The sequence below is a fragment of the Squalius cephalus genome, assembly GCF_949319135.1.
Source record: "Squalius cephalus genome assembly, chromosome: 10".
Lineage (NCBI taxonomy): Eukaryota > Metazoa > Chordata > Actinopteri > Cypriniformes > Leuciscidae > Squalius > Squalius cephalus.
In genome coordinates, this window is record NC_137131.1 from 36,688,929 (window position 1) to 36,704,013 (window position 15,085).

Consider the following 15,085-nt stretch of genomic DNA (forward strand, 5'->3'; position numbering starts at 1 on the left):
CTTAAAGTCCTATTTAGAAATGAGTACATTTAGAGGTTATCTATTTTAATCTGATTGACATGTCTGTTACTTCCACATTCAAACAGAGCTCAGCTTTTCTATTACACAGTCTACTCTACAGAGTTTGACAGATGTTTGTTTGCGCTCAGCTCGAGGCAGTCGCACACATCTGGAAACGTTGCATCACAGACGAATGTCCCGGATAAAGAAAACGAAGAGAGTCTGTTGTGTTGGTGGAGGAAGAAAAACTGGGTAAAGAAGACACAATTTCCACGATATCACGTTTTTTTTCTAAACATTGAGCTGTACTTCCCTCATCCAAAGAGATGTGATACTGATGAGACGTACTGAATTGTTGCATGCAGTATTAAAGCGATAATGTTATTCCAGTGAATATGATGGGGTTGTAGGCTGCACGCGCTGGGCGGAAACAGTGGGGAGAAGTTGTGACTGTTTTCTGCCATGAAGGAGTGGCCCAAAACTTGAGTTCCTCTGTGTTTGTGTAGTAGATGCTTCATGATGATGATCGTTGCTGCATTTGTTTCGTAAACGGAGGACGCGGAGAAAAAGACGCAAACCACCGGTGAGTGTTTATGCAGCATGTTGCTTTCTGAAAACGCGCGATTTAAGGATATAATTTATGATTTGATCTTGCCGTGATTTATTTATTCTCGCAAACTTGCAAGTATTGTGTGGGTTTTTATTAAGTTTTCAGTTTTTTATCCACAAAAGCACAAACGTTGCCAACTTTTAGAGGAAGTCTCCTCCACAGGGTTGCCAGTTTGAGCGTGTATATGTGGCAGGGAAAATAAGAAACATTTTTTTATGTAGTTCAGAGACACGACAAATCTAAAGTTTTGTCTTTCAACCAAATTCCACTGTTTTTTTATGAAGGACCATTGTCATTTCACAATTACTCCAAATCTGGTTGTTGCTGTTGTTGCAGACGGTTTCTGAATAGTGAAAGACTCGTTTTTTTGAGCCGGATCTTTTCAGTGAATCGGTTAAAATCGGGCCGAGCGATGCTCGGCTCGCTCGATTCACAAGAACCGGTTAATGAGTTTATAATAAGAGCAATATTTGGAGTGAGCTTTGGATTTCACTTATAGGGTGATAAGTTGCTGTAATTGAGGAATATCAGAGAAGTTACAAATAACTGGAAATAGGTTTTCAAATTGCATGAAAGTTTGATCAAAACACATACAAGTTGGTTTTAAACTATTTTATAAAAACGTGGAGAAACGTTTTCAGCCAAAGGAGGTAAATTAGTTTTAATGTTGTGTAATGTAAATAACATTTTATTAAGCTAAATAATGACTTTTGTGTGCTGAATCATGGCTCCAACAACCACCTTATTAAAAGGCTACCAATTTAATCGAAATTAAAAATGAATGTAAAATGAATAAATGTAAGTCTGTAAGTTAGAAACCACATACAGTATGACAAAAGAATAGTCGATTCAGTTTTTTTGGTAACCGGTTCTTTAAAAAATGAACTGTTCAAAAGAATCGATTCATGGACATGAGTCGGACTTCTGTGAGCATGTGTTTCTAATTGAAAGGCCATGGGGTCTCCACAGTTAGATACAATGCAAGTCATATGCTCTTCCCCTTCCTTTTTTTTCTTTCAGTTTTTTTCAATTCCTTTCTGCTTGTGAATTAAAGACCACATTATTTTGCGCTGTCAATGTCCCAAAGGGTTTCAAGTACAGTATTCTTTTATTTTTGCTTTATTCATTCCTTTTAAATTGGATCCCTCAAAGCTCTTCGTTTGTGTGTTAGTTGGCTTGGGATTGTGTGGGATTTGTGTGTTTACTGATGTAGAATTGTCTTGGAAAACAAATTAGGGATGTCAAGGTCAGTGTGTCTGACAAATTACTACCATGAAAATGCTTTGATCATTGAAAAGCTGAGAAATGTAGCTTTCAATTGAGATTTCTTTCTTGCATTAAAGACTTTTATTAGACAATGACTGCTGATGTGAATGCTATGCTCTTGATTTTTTTCATGTGGTTTTAAGCAAGTGTGAAATGTGACACTATTAAGCAACTGTTGGTTTAAAATCACAGTGAGTTGCTGTTGAGGCTGTGAATTTAGGTGTGCAGTTTTTAGTGAGAACTTAAGTAGGAACGAGTAATTTTAGGCTTCATAAGTCACACAAATGCATTAACTTCCTCTCTATGACTGTCATAACTTCTACTTCTCTCTTGTCTGGTGGTTTAGTGTTCTATCTAACCAGCCATTCAAAGAGAGTCAGAAATCATGTGACGGGATCTGAGATCATTCATTAGCTACAGGCTTGCATGTAGCCAGAGGTGTCAACATTATGCTGAGTTTCAGAAAGGAAGTGGACAATAAAGTGATGGAAAGACAGAATAAGAGACAGTGGGCACATTATTTGCTGGAGCATGCTCGCATTATGCTAGCTGAGCATTCGTAAGCTGCTTTTTTGCTTTTGATGTGGAATTGTAAGCAAGCATTGCAAAGTGCAAATCACTGAAATTCTGCTTTACAACTTGACTTGACACTTTCAAATAAACTAATGCATGGTTCTCTGTGGGTGGCCCCTTCCTGCCTGATTCTGCATGTATGATGTAGCAGGTTGTGGTTGAATGACTCCAACCATCTCTTCAGTTCTTAATTGAGTTAACATTATTTAGAGAGGTCTGGATATCTCGGATTTAACCTTTAGTTGTTGACATTGGCCTTACTTTTGGATTCCATAATTCAGGGTCCTTGGCTGCATCCCAATAGAGTGCCAGCCAACTTTTTCAGGTGCCTTGGTTCCGGAAGTATTTTTCCCACAGAGATTTATTTGTATTTTTTTAAAGTCTTTGGTGAAGCCATGAAGCAAGCCAACCAGCTACGAGGTGAATCACAACATTACAAACTTTGAAAATTGGACAAAACAACAAAGGTACAAGACTGTAAAGCCGGCATGAAGCAGAAGTTGTCTTTTTGTTCCCTATTGTCACGTATATACGAGTGAAACTGCTTATTGTACACTATTTTGATTAAAGTTTACAAAGGCACATGAATAAAAAAATTATGTGCACAGATAAATCATTTATAATAGATACTTCAATATTCCATAAAAAAAATATGATTTCATGGTGACTTTCACATAAAGAACTATGAAGTGTTGTGAATGACAAATTAAAAACGAGAGATAAATAAAAAAAGACTATTGATTTAAAGAGGGTATATAGAAACAACATATTTTACATTTATTGCAAAATATGCATATAATTACAAATATTTGAGTAATTTGAGTGAGTAGGGGATACTGTCCCTATCACGTCATTTGCAGGGCTTCATGGGAGTGGTTGGGCCATAAAGAGTTCTTTTGACACAGTTATCTTGTTTCGATTGTCTGATTGGGGAAATTTCTCTGCAGAATCATGGGTTAATTCGTTATTATTGAAAAAATAATTTTAAAATAATGAAGACAAAAGCATATACCATTGATTAACAAACCTCATAGCTCACAGTATGTATGTCTTTTAAGGTTTATAAGTTATTGTTCAAAATCAGTTCCCCTATGTAAAAAATTCTAGGACAACCTGGAAGGCTAATTTGGCATGGGTTCCTTCTGGAATTTCCTCTGGGTTTTTAGAAAAAAATTTCATGTTTTGCTCTACAATATAAAGTACACAGTTGTTAACAAGCTTCTACAGAAGGACACACTAATCTCACATACTATTTAGAACACATAGTATGCCAGTTGGGATGCAGGGTTGACTCTCTTGATCGTTACAGAGGTGAAATGCATTATGGGCTTGCATAAGACAGTGCTACACTAAAACACACACTTAGACTAATTCCAAAGAGAACATAATGTCTAGCCAAAGTCCCTGTTTTCGACATGATGACATTTCAGACTGCTGGATGTAGAGCACCATCCGGACAGTGTAGCCGTCGGGTGTATATAGCATCACATTCTCCATAGTCTCTCTCTCAAGACACTGGAATGTAAATGTAGTCCGTTTCCAGGAAACTTTTACTGTGCACCTCTTCTCTTCTCATCTCTTCTTCACTACATTTATCCTCCTCTCATACCCTTTCCTCTTGTTTGTTCTCCCCTGTTATTTCTACTTTTTTGCACTAATTTGCACCCCTCGTAAATCATAAGCGGCAGATCTTCCCGATTGGTTAGGTGAGGTGCAGCTAAAAGTTGAACACAATGGGTGCTTCTCAATGCTCAAATTGATGCTTCCACCGTCCTCCAGCTCGTGACCCGGAAACCGATTGAACTCAACCATTTTGAAGGACATTTCAATTCTCTAATTGCACCTCGAGAAGACGAGGAACGAGGGCTGCATCCGAAAACTGATAAATGCTGCCTTCGGAGAACGCATTCCTAGGTCGGATGGCATCAAGGCACGTCCGAATGCAATGTTAGTTTCCATTCCTGTCTCCTGAGATACCTTCATCTGATCGATTTTTGAAGGAAGCATAGATGGATCCTTCGCTGCCTTTGATATCCCACAATCCTGTGCTTTCCATTCAGTGACAGTTGAGCTAGAAAAATAAATAAGACATCTGAAAGTCGCGGCTGGTTGTCAGTTGTAAATGTACATTTTTGATCACCTATGATGTCATTTCCAGCGGCAGCGAGAGGTTACTATTGAAGTAATTTAATATTTTCCTAGTTTTCACCAAAGCTCACTCTAGATCATTAAACTGTTACGCTTCCGAAATCAGTTTTGTGAGGTACCTTCATCAGGCAGCGAGGCAACAAGTCAACTGCCTAAGGTTTCGGATGCAGCCGAGGGGTGTGGAAGCTGTGTGGAAGCGAAGCGAAGATACACAGGTGTATCCTTCCGAGGAAAGGAAGCGTGGAAAGGAAATGAGGATGCACAAAAAGAAATGAGAAGCACCCACTCTTTTCAAACAGGCCTCCTTTGGTTATAAAATCAAAAAGCCCTGCCTCAAACTCATGCTTTTGCGTCATTGTTGCTGTGTTTGTCTGGGGTGTGTTACCTGTACAGCAAATTAACTCGCTGCTAAACAACCATAGTATGTTAGTGGAGCGGCTAAGTGCTTATGTTTGGCAGAATCGTTCAGATTATGATACAAGCGTGAAAATTGGCATGGGTCACTTGACAAGAAAATTGTCCGAGCCACTTGAAATTTCAAGATGGCGGCCATTTTTCAAGATGGCCGACACCTTAGTGGAGCAGTTAAGTGATATAGTGGTTTATTTGGTGATACAAGCATGAAAATTGGCATGAGCAGTCTCTGTGGGTTACTTGACAATAAGCCACCTACAGCTACTTGAAATTTCAAGATGGCGGCCATTTTTCAAGATGGCCACCACCTTAGTGGAGCAATTAGGCTTAAGAAATCATTTAGTTGGTGATACAAGCATGAAAATTGCCATGAGCCTAATTGCTCCACTAAGGTGGTGGCCATCTTGAAAAATGGCCGCCATCTTGAAATTTCAAGTAGCTGTGGGTGGCTTATTGTCTAGTAACCATCAGAGACTGCTCATGCCAATTTTCATGTTTGTATCACCAAATAAACCACTATATCACTTAACTGCTCCACTAAGGTGTCGGCCATCAATTTTCTTGTCAAGTGACCCATGGAGACTGCTCATGCCAATTTTCACGCTTGTATCATAAACTGAACGATTATATCACTTAGCCGCTCCACTATGTTGCATAACTGGTAAATTTAACTGGTTAGTCTCGACTGTTTCCCAAAACTGTAGTAACATGGCTGCACTGCCATCTTTGTTCAACAACCCTGATTCGACAAAAAAACTGAATAATGACATCGCTCAAAGGTGGTGGAGGAATAACTTTTGCTAACTGACTGATTTGAGATTATTATAGTTGATTTACATGAACAACAGAAAGCTCTTCATTTTTTACCTACAGTACTTCACTATTTTTGTTCCCCTTCACTGCTGTTTATGAATGTTCATTGGAACTCGGAACTTAGTGTTTTAGGAAATACTGAATGCTTGAACTATGTTATTACGACTGAACTTGTGACCATAGTTGGCTAACGATTCTTTTGGGAAGGGCACCCCTGGTCAGGATTCTCAAACAAACAGATATTCAAGTACAGTGACATATTATAAATCTAATCAGCATGGCTCATGAATATTAAATAGGCGATGTAGCGTTCGACCCTGTAGTCCTAAGTTAACTGATTTTTGTAATGGTAGGTAGGTATGTAAGTTTTTACTGCCAATGGAATGGCAGAATCATCAGCTTGGTCATTTTACATTTACCTTTTTTTCCTTCCTACCACAAAATTAAGCTTTTAAAATCCTATGATTATTTCCCCCCCCCAAAAAAAGTTGTGGGGTATAGGGGAACTCAAACAATAGAAGTGATTATGAATGATTGCTACACTCCACTTCTGGGATTTCCAAGTAGTGGCTGAATTTTAGTGTCATCAACAAGGACCCATATTAGTCCTGATATGATCAGCCTAACTGAAATACACATAATTGTTTATGAATATGATATGCGTGCCTGCGTTCGACTGTATGATGACCTTTTTTTGTACACAGCATCAGGGTTTGCTCACTTTACAGTGAACCAAACTGACCGGATGTCTGCTTACCTCTGAATAGAGAGAGGGAGAGGGTGTGAGAGAGGAAGTGAAAGAGAGGAGGAGAGAGAAATGAAGTAGTGTGATGTGGCTGTTTGTAAGACGCCTTGAGAGATCTTGATGATGAAAGAGCAGATGTTTTAAGAGCTTGTGAGTATGTTTCCATGTTTGTGTGTCCACTTGTTTTCTTTGAGTCTCATCTGTGTTCACACTTCTGGATTTAAACCTTTTATTGTTTCTTAGCCATCTTTGTCTGGACATTATGAACCCATGTGGATGTGTGTTTATGAAAGAGAGAATGAGAAGTGAGAGGTATATTGCTGTAGCTCTTCCTGTTTGTGATCTCTTCCGGAAGTCAGCAGAAAGGGCCTTTCATCGAACTTGCACATGAATTCAGTGGAAAAAAATAGTTTGTAAATGTTGGCATTAAGAAAGAATGTAATATTTATTACTGTATTAGTTGTATATGTGAGTGTGTGAGAGAGTGTTACGAGAACTAGTCTATTACAGTATGCTTTTTGCATCTCAGAAGTTACCTTCTATTTTTGTTATGGCTTTTCCCACATGTTGTCATCATGCACAACAAGGGATCTTGGTGTATAGCACAATGGGGTATTTCAAGACTTGCAAACCCATTCAAAAACTTTGTGGCTATGTGAGACCACTTTATAAGGGTCATGTGGTCTGTTTAGTAGCAGTGATTTGGTGAATTGCTCAGGCTGTTTTTTTTCTTTTTCTTTTTAACCTGAAAAGAGTGGTGAAGTTTCAGATGTTGCTAATTGTGCTACAGTTGGGTTTCCTGTTTATGGTGTTCAAGCACCAGTACAAGGTCAAATATGATGGGCTTAATGACAAATATAAGTGTCACCATGAAATCATAATGAACAATTCATGTTTTTTTTTTATAGAATATTGCAGTATTTATTATTATAAATTATTTGCCCTATTTATTTATTTATTTATTTATTTGTCATTTTCTCCCCTTGTAATCTTTAATCAAAATCACTTCCCCTCCCACTTGCAGCGACATCTCTTCTCTGATGATCCATCAATTCCCGATAGACAAAATCAAGTCATGCCCCACATTTCTTCTTGTTTGAGAAGCCGCTTCATTCAGATATATCACAATAGTGATGGAAAGACTATCGCAACTTCTGTTTCATGCCAACTTTAATCTAGTTTAGAAAACTTGTGCCAGCGATCTTAGAAATGTAGACTTTGTATTAATGTTGGTTTCGTATGGTTTTAAAAAAACTTAAATTCTGTGCTACATTAAATGAAAAGTTTAAATTGAATTGCTCTAATGATGTCATATGGTGCGACCATAAAATAAAAAGTAATAAACATTTTTGAACACATTTTTGTATAAACGTTTTTTTTTTAAAGTATTTTTAAGTAAAAAAAAAAAAATGTTCTGTCTTTTTGTCAGGTCTCAGTAAGAGGAGGTGACACCAAGGAGAAAAAAATGCCGGTACCTCCTCCACCTCCCCCTCCCCCACCCCCCACCTTCTCTCAGGTACACACAAATAAACACGCATACTGGACTGGAATACGCTACGCAACTTTTTAAGATCTGAGACTTTTAAACACCAGGCATTATATACTTGCCGACCTCAAAATGGTTACAGATACAAACTGGGCATTATACACTAAACAACCAAGGATCACACACTAACAGACTTTCAAGTCGTTCTGAACACAACAAACTCATACAGAAACATGCTCCTCATTGCTAAGAGATGCATGACAAATGAAAACAATATGTGATTTAAAACTGGATCAAAATATCAAACATGTTTGATATCTTCCAGATGAATCAAATAATAGTCTGAAGCTAAACAAATTTGAGTCTGTGGTCATACACTACGCAATTTGTTCTGCTTACAAATCTGTAAATCTGCAGGCTGGATTTGACTTTCATCAGCTAGTATCAACTTTTCCAGCCAGCAAATTGGGGCAAAAATCTGGGAAAATGTTGTGTGGTGTATTCCAGGTTTTAGTGGAGTAGGCATGAGGCATCAATGTTTTAATGATTTCAACAGAAAATATCTATGCTTGTTTTTGCTCACAGGCAAACACTGAGAAGCCTGTCTTGAATAAATCGGAGGAGAAGGGCAGGAATGCTCTACTGTCGGACATCAGCAAAGGAGCCAGGCTGAAGAAGGCGGTTACTAATGACCGTAGTGCCCCCGTATTCGAAAGTAAGATCCTGCATCTTATGGAGTTACTAAGTTCTTGTACCAAAACAGCCAGAATTAAATGTTATAAATTATAAAATGTATAACTATATTTAAACAGGTTTTCTTTTCTACTGTACCTTTAAAACTCCTATGTAAATTACCTTTGTGATGATTGGCTAACTTTTTTTTTTTTACAAATGATATGATTAGCAACGCTAACTTCTTGCAGGTTTGCTCTCCAGTCCAAAATATTAAACATATCTTTGTTTTGACAGAACCCAAAGGTGGTGGGGGTGGAGGAGGAGGTGGGCCTGGAGGAGGAGGTGGGCCTGGAGGAGGAGGTGGCGGAGGGGGAGGGTTTGGAGGTGGGAGTGGGGGTGGAGCTCCAGGTGGTCTGGGAGGACTCTTCCAGGGGGGCATGCCAAAGCTACGCTCCACTCGAGATGGTGAGAACGCAAAAATATTTAAACATCGTGTTCTGTGTACTGGCTGGTTCCTTCACCCTCATTAGGGATTGACTGATATAGAAATCTTGGCCAACACCATTATGTTATGGCTGATAACGACATGGTTGCTGATGTTATAACTCATAACGGTTTCATCAATTTTTCTAGTGGTCACACAAAAGCTCCAATATAGAATTTGACATTAAATAATATTTGTAATATACAATTTATGAAACACAATGTAATATTTCCTTCAGAAAATTCAGAAAAGGGTGTATAGATATATAAAAGAACTTCACAATTATATTATTATCTCTTAGATTATTTGGTCTCTGTTTCAGACTCTAGTTGTGTCAGGCCTCCGGTTCTGCCACCTGGTGCTCGTAGCACTGGTCCACGGCCCTTTGGATCTGGCCCTCGTCCGCCTTTGCAACGAAGTGAATCCGTTGACCCCCCGCGCCCACGGATGACCCCACCCCGTCCTGAAACACCTGGAGGGCCTCCACCACCTCTTCCAAGTGCCCCACGTCCCTTTCAGAGTGGCGCACAGAGCAGGGGACCACCCTCACTTCCAGGGACTCCCCGCTTGGGTTCTGCCCCGACACCTCCACCTCCAAACCCCCCTGGACGGCAACCTGCACCTCCACCGGTGCCAGGTGGATTTGGTCGTCCTCCTTCAATTCCTTCGCCCTCCGTTGGTCATGCTGGACGACCCCCTCCTCCCCCTGCACCTGGTCGAGGTGATGACCGTCCTCCACCTGTTCCTCCTGTAAATCGTTCTTCTTTGCCTCTCACTCGGGACAGCCCGCCCCCTCCACCTCCTCCATCAGCAATTAATAAACCAACTCCTCCTCCTCCGACTCCTGCTCCCGCCTCTTTGCGGGCACCTGTAAGTGCAGCACCTCCACTCCCGCCAGGACGGCCAAGCTCGCTTTCTCCCGATGAGCATACGCCACGCCTTCCCGAACGGAACCTGTCACTTGGCTCGCATCCTCCTGCCCCTCCGCCTGGGCGATCCGGACCCCTTCCTCCACCTCCTTCTGAGAGACCGCCTGCATTGGGTAGGAATACAGGTGGACGAACAGGTAAACGAGGAGTGGCAAGTTGTTGCAGAAAGATTTGGAAATCACCTGTTTGATCATTTGATAATTAATGTGTCTTTTGTGTTTTTGTCCACAGGTCCTCTTCCACCTCCACCTCCTTCTGGTCGTCCAGGAGGAGGAGGAAGTGTGAGGTCATCACCAGCCCCTCCTCCGCCAAACAGACCAGGTGTTGAGCCTCACCGTGGTGGCAGTAGACCACCACTCCCACCAGACAGACCCTCCTCTGGACCTTTGCCCCCTCCTCCCCCAACTATGGGCAATGGATACCACAATCAAGGGCATAATATAGGTAGTGTGACATTCATATGCTTGCTTAAGTTCACCAAGAACAATTGTCATGTATTCTAGTGTTTTTCCATTGGTACAACTTACCAGAAGGTAAAAGTACACTACTCCCATTTGCTTGTTGAACTTTTGGTCTCAAAACCATTGACATTAAAAAGTAATTGTTCCTTTCTTTGCTGCTATAACAGCTTACACTCTTCAGGGAAGGTTGTCTAATAGATGTTGGAAGGTAGCTTTGAGGATTTGTTCCCATTCAGACATTTGAGCCTCAGTTAGGATGTTGGATGTTGGGCATTGGAGTCTGGCTTGCAGTCCGTGTTCTAAATCATCCCAAAGCTGTTTGGATCTGGGTTTTGTGCAGACTAGTTAGGTTCTTTCACACTATACTCCGTAGGCAATTTACTGGTGGCATCATATGACAGTACCACGCTCTAAACTGTTCATTTCAAGGGGGCACTTACTTTTGGCCATGTAATGTAATAGGCCAGTATTGCAACCTTTATTGCTGCCAGGTTCATCACTTGTTGAGGTCTTCTCAAACATTTCCGTTGTGGTCTTTGCTATTTGAAGAGCGTTTCTATATTTGGTTGTGTTGTAAGTATTTGCAGCGTGTTTCTGTATTTGGTTTCATTGTGAGTATTTTCAGCACACGTGTTGTCAATCTGATGATGTTTTCTTAATTTGCTGGTGTTTTTTCTATTTGCATGTGTTTTCTTCAGTTGCAGCGTGTTGAGCTCTCTCGGCCTCCATAATTGTTGTTCCGGAATCCATAGTCTCAATTTCTTTTTTTAATAATGAAACAAAGGCCCGGAGCAGTGGTGTTGCCATCTTGTGGACAAAACAATAAGTGCAAAAAAATTCAAGGTGCATGTGTGATCTAAGCTTAAAGTATGCAGTTAAAAAACCAGTCTGCACATATTCAGTGCCTACATGCTATGTATGTATATGTATGCTGATGATGAAATTTACATCACGCACAGTGTATGCATACACACTTAATGTACGTGGAAAGCCAAAGTATAATTCAGGGCTTAACTTACCAAGAACTTTATCAGCTTAACTGACAGCATGTCACACATCTATGCTGTCTATAGATTGTGTTTTGATCCCAGCATGTTCCTTGAAGTTACAATTTATTTCTATTTAGCTCTAAATAACACTGAAAGTAACTTAATTTAATCAATCAATCAACAATACTATTGATCAGCATTACCAAACGTGGACGTTTTACACTAGAAACAAACACTGATGTACTATTTTATTTAATACTGTGAAGCTGCTTTGATACAATCTGCATTGTGAAAAGCGCTATATAAATAAAGTTGACTTGACTTGACTTGACTTGGATTTGCAGATTATGTTGCAGATTAATTGTGTGTGCGTTTGATTTATTTCTCCAAGATGAGTGGGAATCACGCTTCACGTTCCGACCTGTATCAGACCTTCCACCCCCAGAGCCCTACATTCCCTGTCAGAAGACCTATCCTAGCAAACTGGCCAGGAACGAAAGCCGAGGTAACCAATCACAGCCGTGTTTTCTCATCTTTTGCGTTTTTGTTGCTATGCACATAGACAAAACTGACCCACAGCTGTCGCTTCCACATGCCAATGAATACTTTGAATAACATTCAGTCCTTTCAGCACAATCATGGTCTTACCCATTTGTTTATGTGCCTTTGTGTGTGTTTGTATATGTCTGTCTGTTTCAGGTTCAGGAAAGAAAGAGCGAGGTGCACCTCCCCTCCCCCCCATACCTAGGTGAAAGAAACCGTTTTTCTCAGGGCCTGACAATCCTTCCTTTACCCAATTATCTTGTTTTCTCTGGTACTGTCTGTTTTTGATATATTTCAACCAGAGTAGTTCATTCAAATATCAACAAAACAAAAAAAGTATAAAATAACCATAAAAAAACTGCACATGGTGTTCTACTATGAAAACATATATTTTATAGCATTTCGTTTTTTTGTTTTATAGATTATTAAATATTTGCTATTATGACTATGTCTGGTAAAAAGCTCTACAGTGATACTACAGCTAAGTTCGACTTTATTTTTGAGGATTTTTTTTGAGCAAGATGAATTGTTGCAGCAGTTTATTGCCCTTTAGGAGAGTGTTGAATGTTTCAGTTGTTTGTCTGTCACTTCTACTCCATCGGAGTTTGCTAGACACTCCTCGATGTAATTATATTTTAAGAAGGAATGCAACAGTCAGTTTTATGCCTCTCATTAAAGGGATAGTTCACCCAAAAATTAAAATTGTCATCAATTGCTTATCCTCATGTCGTTCAAAACCCGTAAGACTTTCGTTCATCTTCGGAACACAAATTTAGATATTTTGGTTGAAATCTGAGAGCTTTCTGTCCCTCCATTGACAGCTATGCAACTGACACTTTGATGCTTCAAAAAGTTTATAAAGAAATTGTAAACTAATCCATATGAATTGAGCGTAGTCTTTTCTGAAGAAACCCGATCGCTTTATTTGATGAACAGATTTAATTTAGTCTTTTATTCACATATAGACATTGATCAGTGAACATCGACAGAAGTTCAACCAAACCTGCTTGATGCGTGAGAACAAACCTCTTGTGGAAGATCAAATGTGCGTAAAACAAGAATGAACCTCATTGGTTCACTTCTCACACATCAAGCGAACATCCTTGAGCTTCTGTTTACCACAACTGATGTGTGAGTTGATGAATGTTTATATGTGAATAAAAGCCTAAATTCAATCTGTTCATCATATAAAGTGATCATGTCTCTTCAGAAAATTGGATTAAACCGCTCCATTCATATGGATTAGTTTTACGATCTCTTTATGAACTTTTTGTAGCCTCAAAGTGGTAGTTGTCAATGAAGGGACAGAGAGCTCTCAGATTTCGTCAAAAAGATCCTCATTTGTGTTCTGAAGATGAATGAAAGCCTTGTGTGTTTGGACTGACATGAGGGTGAGTAATTAATGACAGAATTTTCATTTTCGGGTGAGTATCTATTTAAACCATTGGTGACTTTGGTGAGTTTTGGCACCCCCTACCTTCCTGTTTTCATACAACACAGTAGGAATGTAGCGTTGACGTTTCAAAGGTAGATTGTATGGTGACTAGAACAATATCAGACTGAAATTAAATGAATGTGTTTGCTTTTGTACCATTGTGTGTGCATGTGTATGTGGTGATAAGGGCCAACACATTATAAAGAATGTGGAAAGTTCTCCAGTGTGCAGAGCTACAGTCTGTCAGGACTCTGTTAATCATGTAGCATGTATGGATGGTACTTTCACCAGATTTGTTCACATATGCAGTGCCTGATGTAAAAATAAAAAGGACTGAATTTATGGGGAAATGTGGATGTCCTTTATTAAAGGCTCTTTAGGTCAACCCCCATTTAAACAAGTCTGAGAGCTGATGTTGAATAGGACTAATCTTTAAATGAAAAATTATTTGCCTTAAAATCCCATAAAAGTGTGTTTCTATGTATCATGGGATTCTATCTGTGTTGAAGTAAGAAAAAAAGGCCAAAACTGTGTTTAAGAAGTGTTATATTTTATGATATATGTATGCACTTGCTTGTTTGGTTGATATTAGCTCAGTATTATGTTGCCTTATGTATGTTTCTCAGACATGTAGACACAAAGTGTACTGTTTGGTTTGACTAAAGCGCTTTACTAAAAGTATCATCAATAAGTGTATCAATCTTTGAATTACAATGTCAATGTAATGGCTTGGTTTATGCTGCCTTATGTTTGTTTACATAAAGAAGAGTTGCAAAAGCCTTCTAATGAAACATTAAAAGGAAAATTACATTTAAGTGATGTATGCAAAACAGCATAACCTCTGAAGCATCTTGAATTAGACGGAGAGGAGACAGATGATTGCACAGCCAAAAAGAAACAACAATTTGCCACCAACCTTATTAGTAATAGCCTACTACGGCCTCTCTTTTTTTATGTTCTGTTTGCACCCCGTTTATGACATTGTGTTGTGACCAGATGCATAATGTGGTACTTTATATGTTCTCTTTGTGCCTGTAGTTGCACATTTAAGTTTCATGCAACATATGTTGCTATTGTCTTTTGCTTTTCTGGTGTGCCAAAAATATGTTGTTTTCTAAATAAACATGCGCTAGACGCTGTATTTTGCTTTTCATTTAAATAATTGTGCATTTCTGTGCTTTTCAGTTCTTATATCAGTGGGCAACTTTTTGTTTTTTGTATTTTCAGTGCACATGTATTTTATTTTTGTTGATTTATCATAAATTAATAAATAAATGAAAGGAAACCTACAGTGTTTTAAAGTGAAAAATAGACCATGATGTGATTGTCTCCCGACATTTTCCGTCTTTACTAATATTAGAGGCAATATGACGCCCATCCACTAGCGCGCATTGACGGTGGCCAATCACACGGGAGTATTCCGACCATCAGTATGTTGTCTTCATTTCCGCCAATCAGCGACATGACCAGACGAGTTTAAGGCGGGGTTTGACGACGTAATAGGCTGACTCAAG

General features: G+C 39.3%; 1 protein-coding gene across 3 annotated transcripts; it reads left to right on the top strand.

Moving 5' to 3' along the window:
- The first annotated feature begins 148 nt into the window (after window positions 1–148).
- On the top strand, window positions 149–13,792 carry wipf1b (WAS/WASL interacting protein family, member 1b). Of its 3 annotated transcripts, none has more exons than XM_079883620.1 (9): window positions 149–252; window positions 507–583; window positions 7,999–8,085; window positions 8,641–8,770; window positions 9,025–9,195; window positions 9,537–10,280; window positions 10,375–10,587; window positions 11,985–12,098; window positions 12,293–13,792. In XM_079883620.1, the coding sequence occupies exons 3-9, from the start codon at window positions 8,035–8,037 to the stop codon at window positions 12,343–12,345; spliced, it is 1,476 nt and encodes a 491-aa protein (XP_079739746.1). In that variant the 5' UTR covers window positions 149–252; window positions 507–583; window positions 7,999–8,034; the 3' UTR covers window positions 12,346–13,792. The 3 variants fall into 3 exon arrangements, with proteins under 3 accessions (XP_079739746.1, XP_079739748.1, XP_079739747.1); XM_079883622.1 differs by having other exon boundaries at window positions 197–252; window positions 510–583; XM_079883621.1 differs by lacking the exon at window positions 149–252 and having other exon boundaries at window positions 460–583.
- Window positions 13,793–15,085: the final 1,293 nt, after the last annotated feature.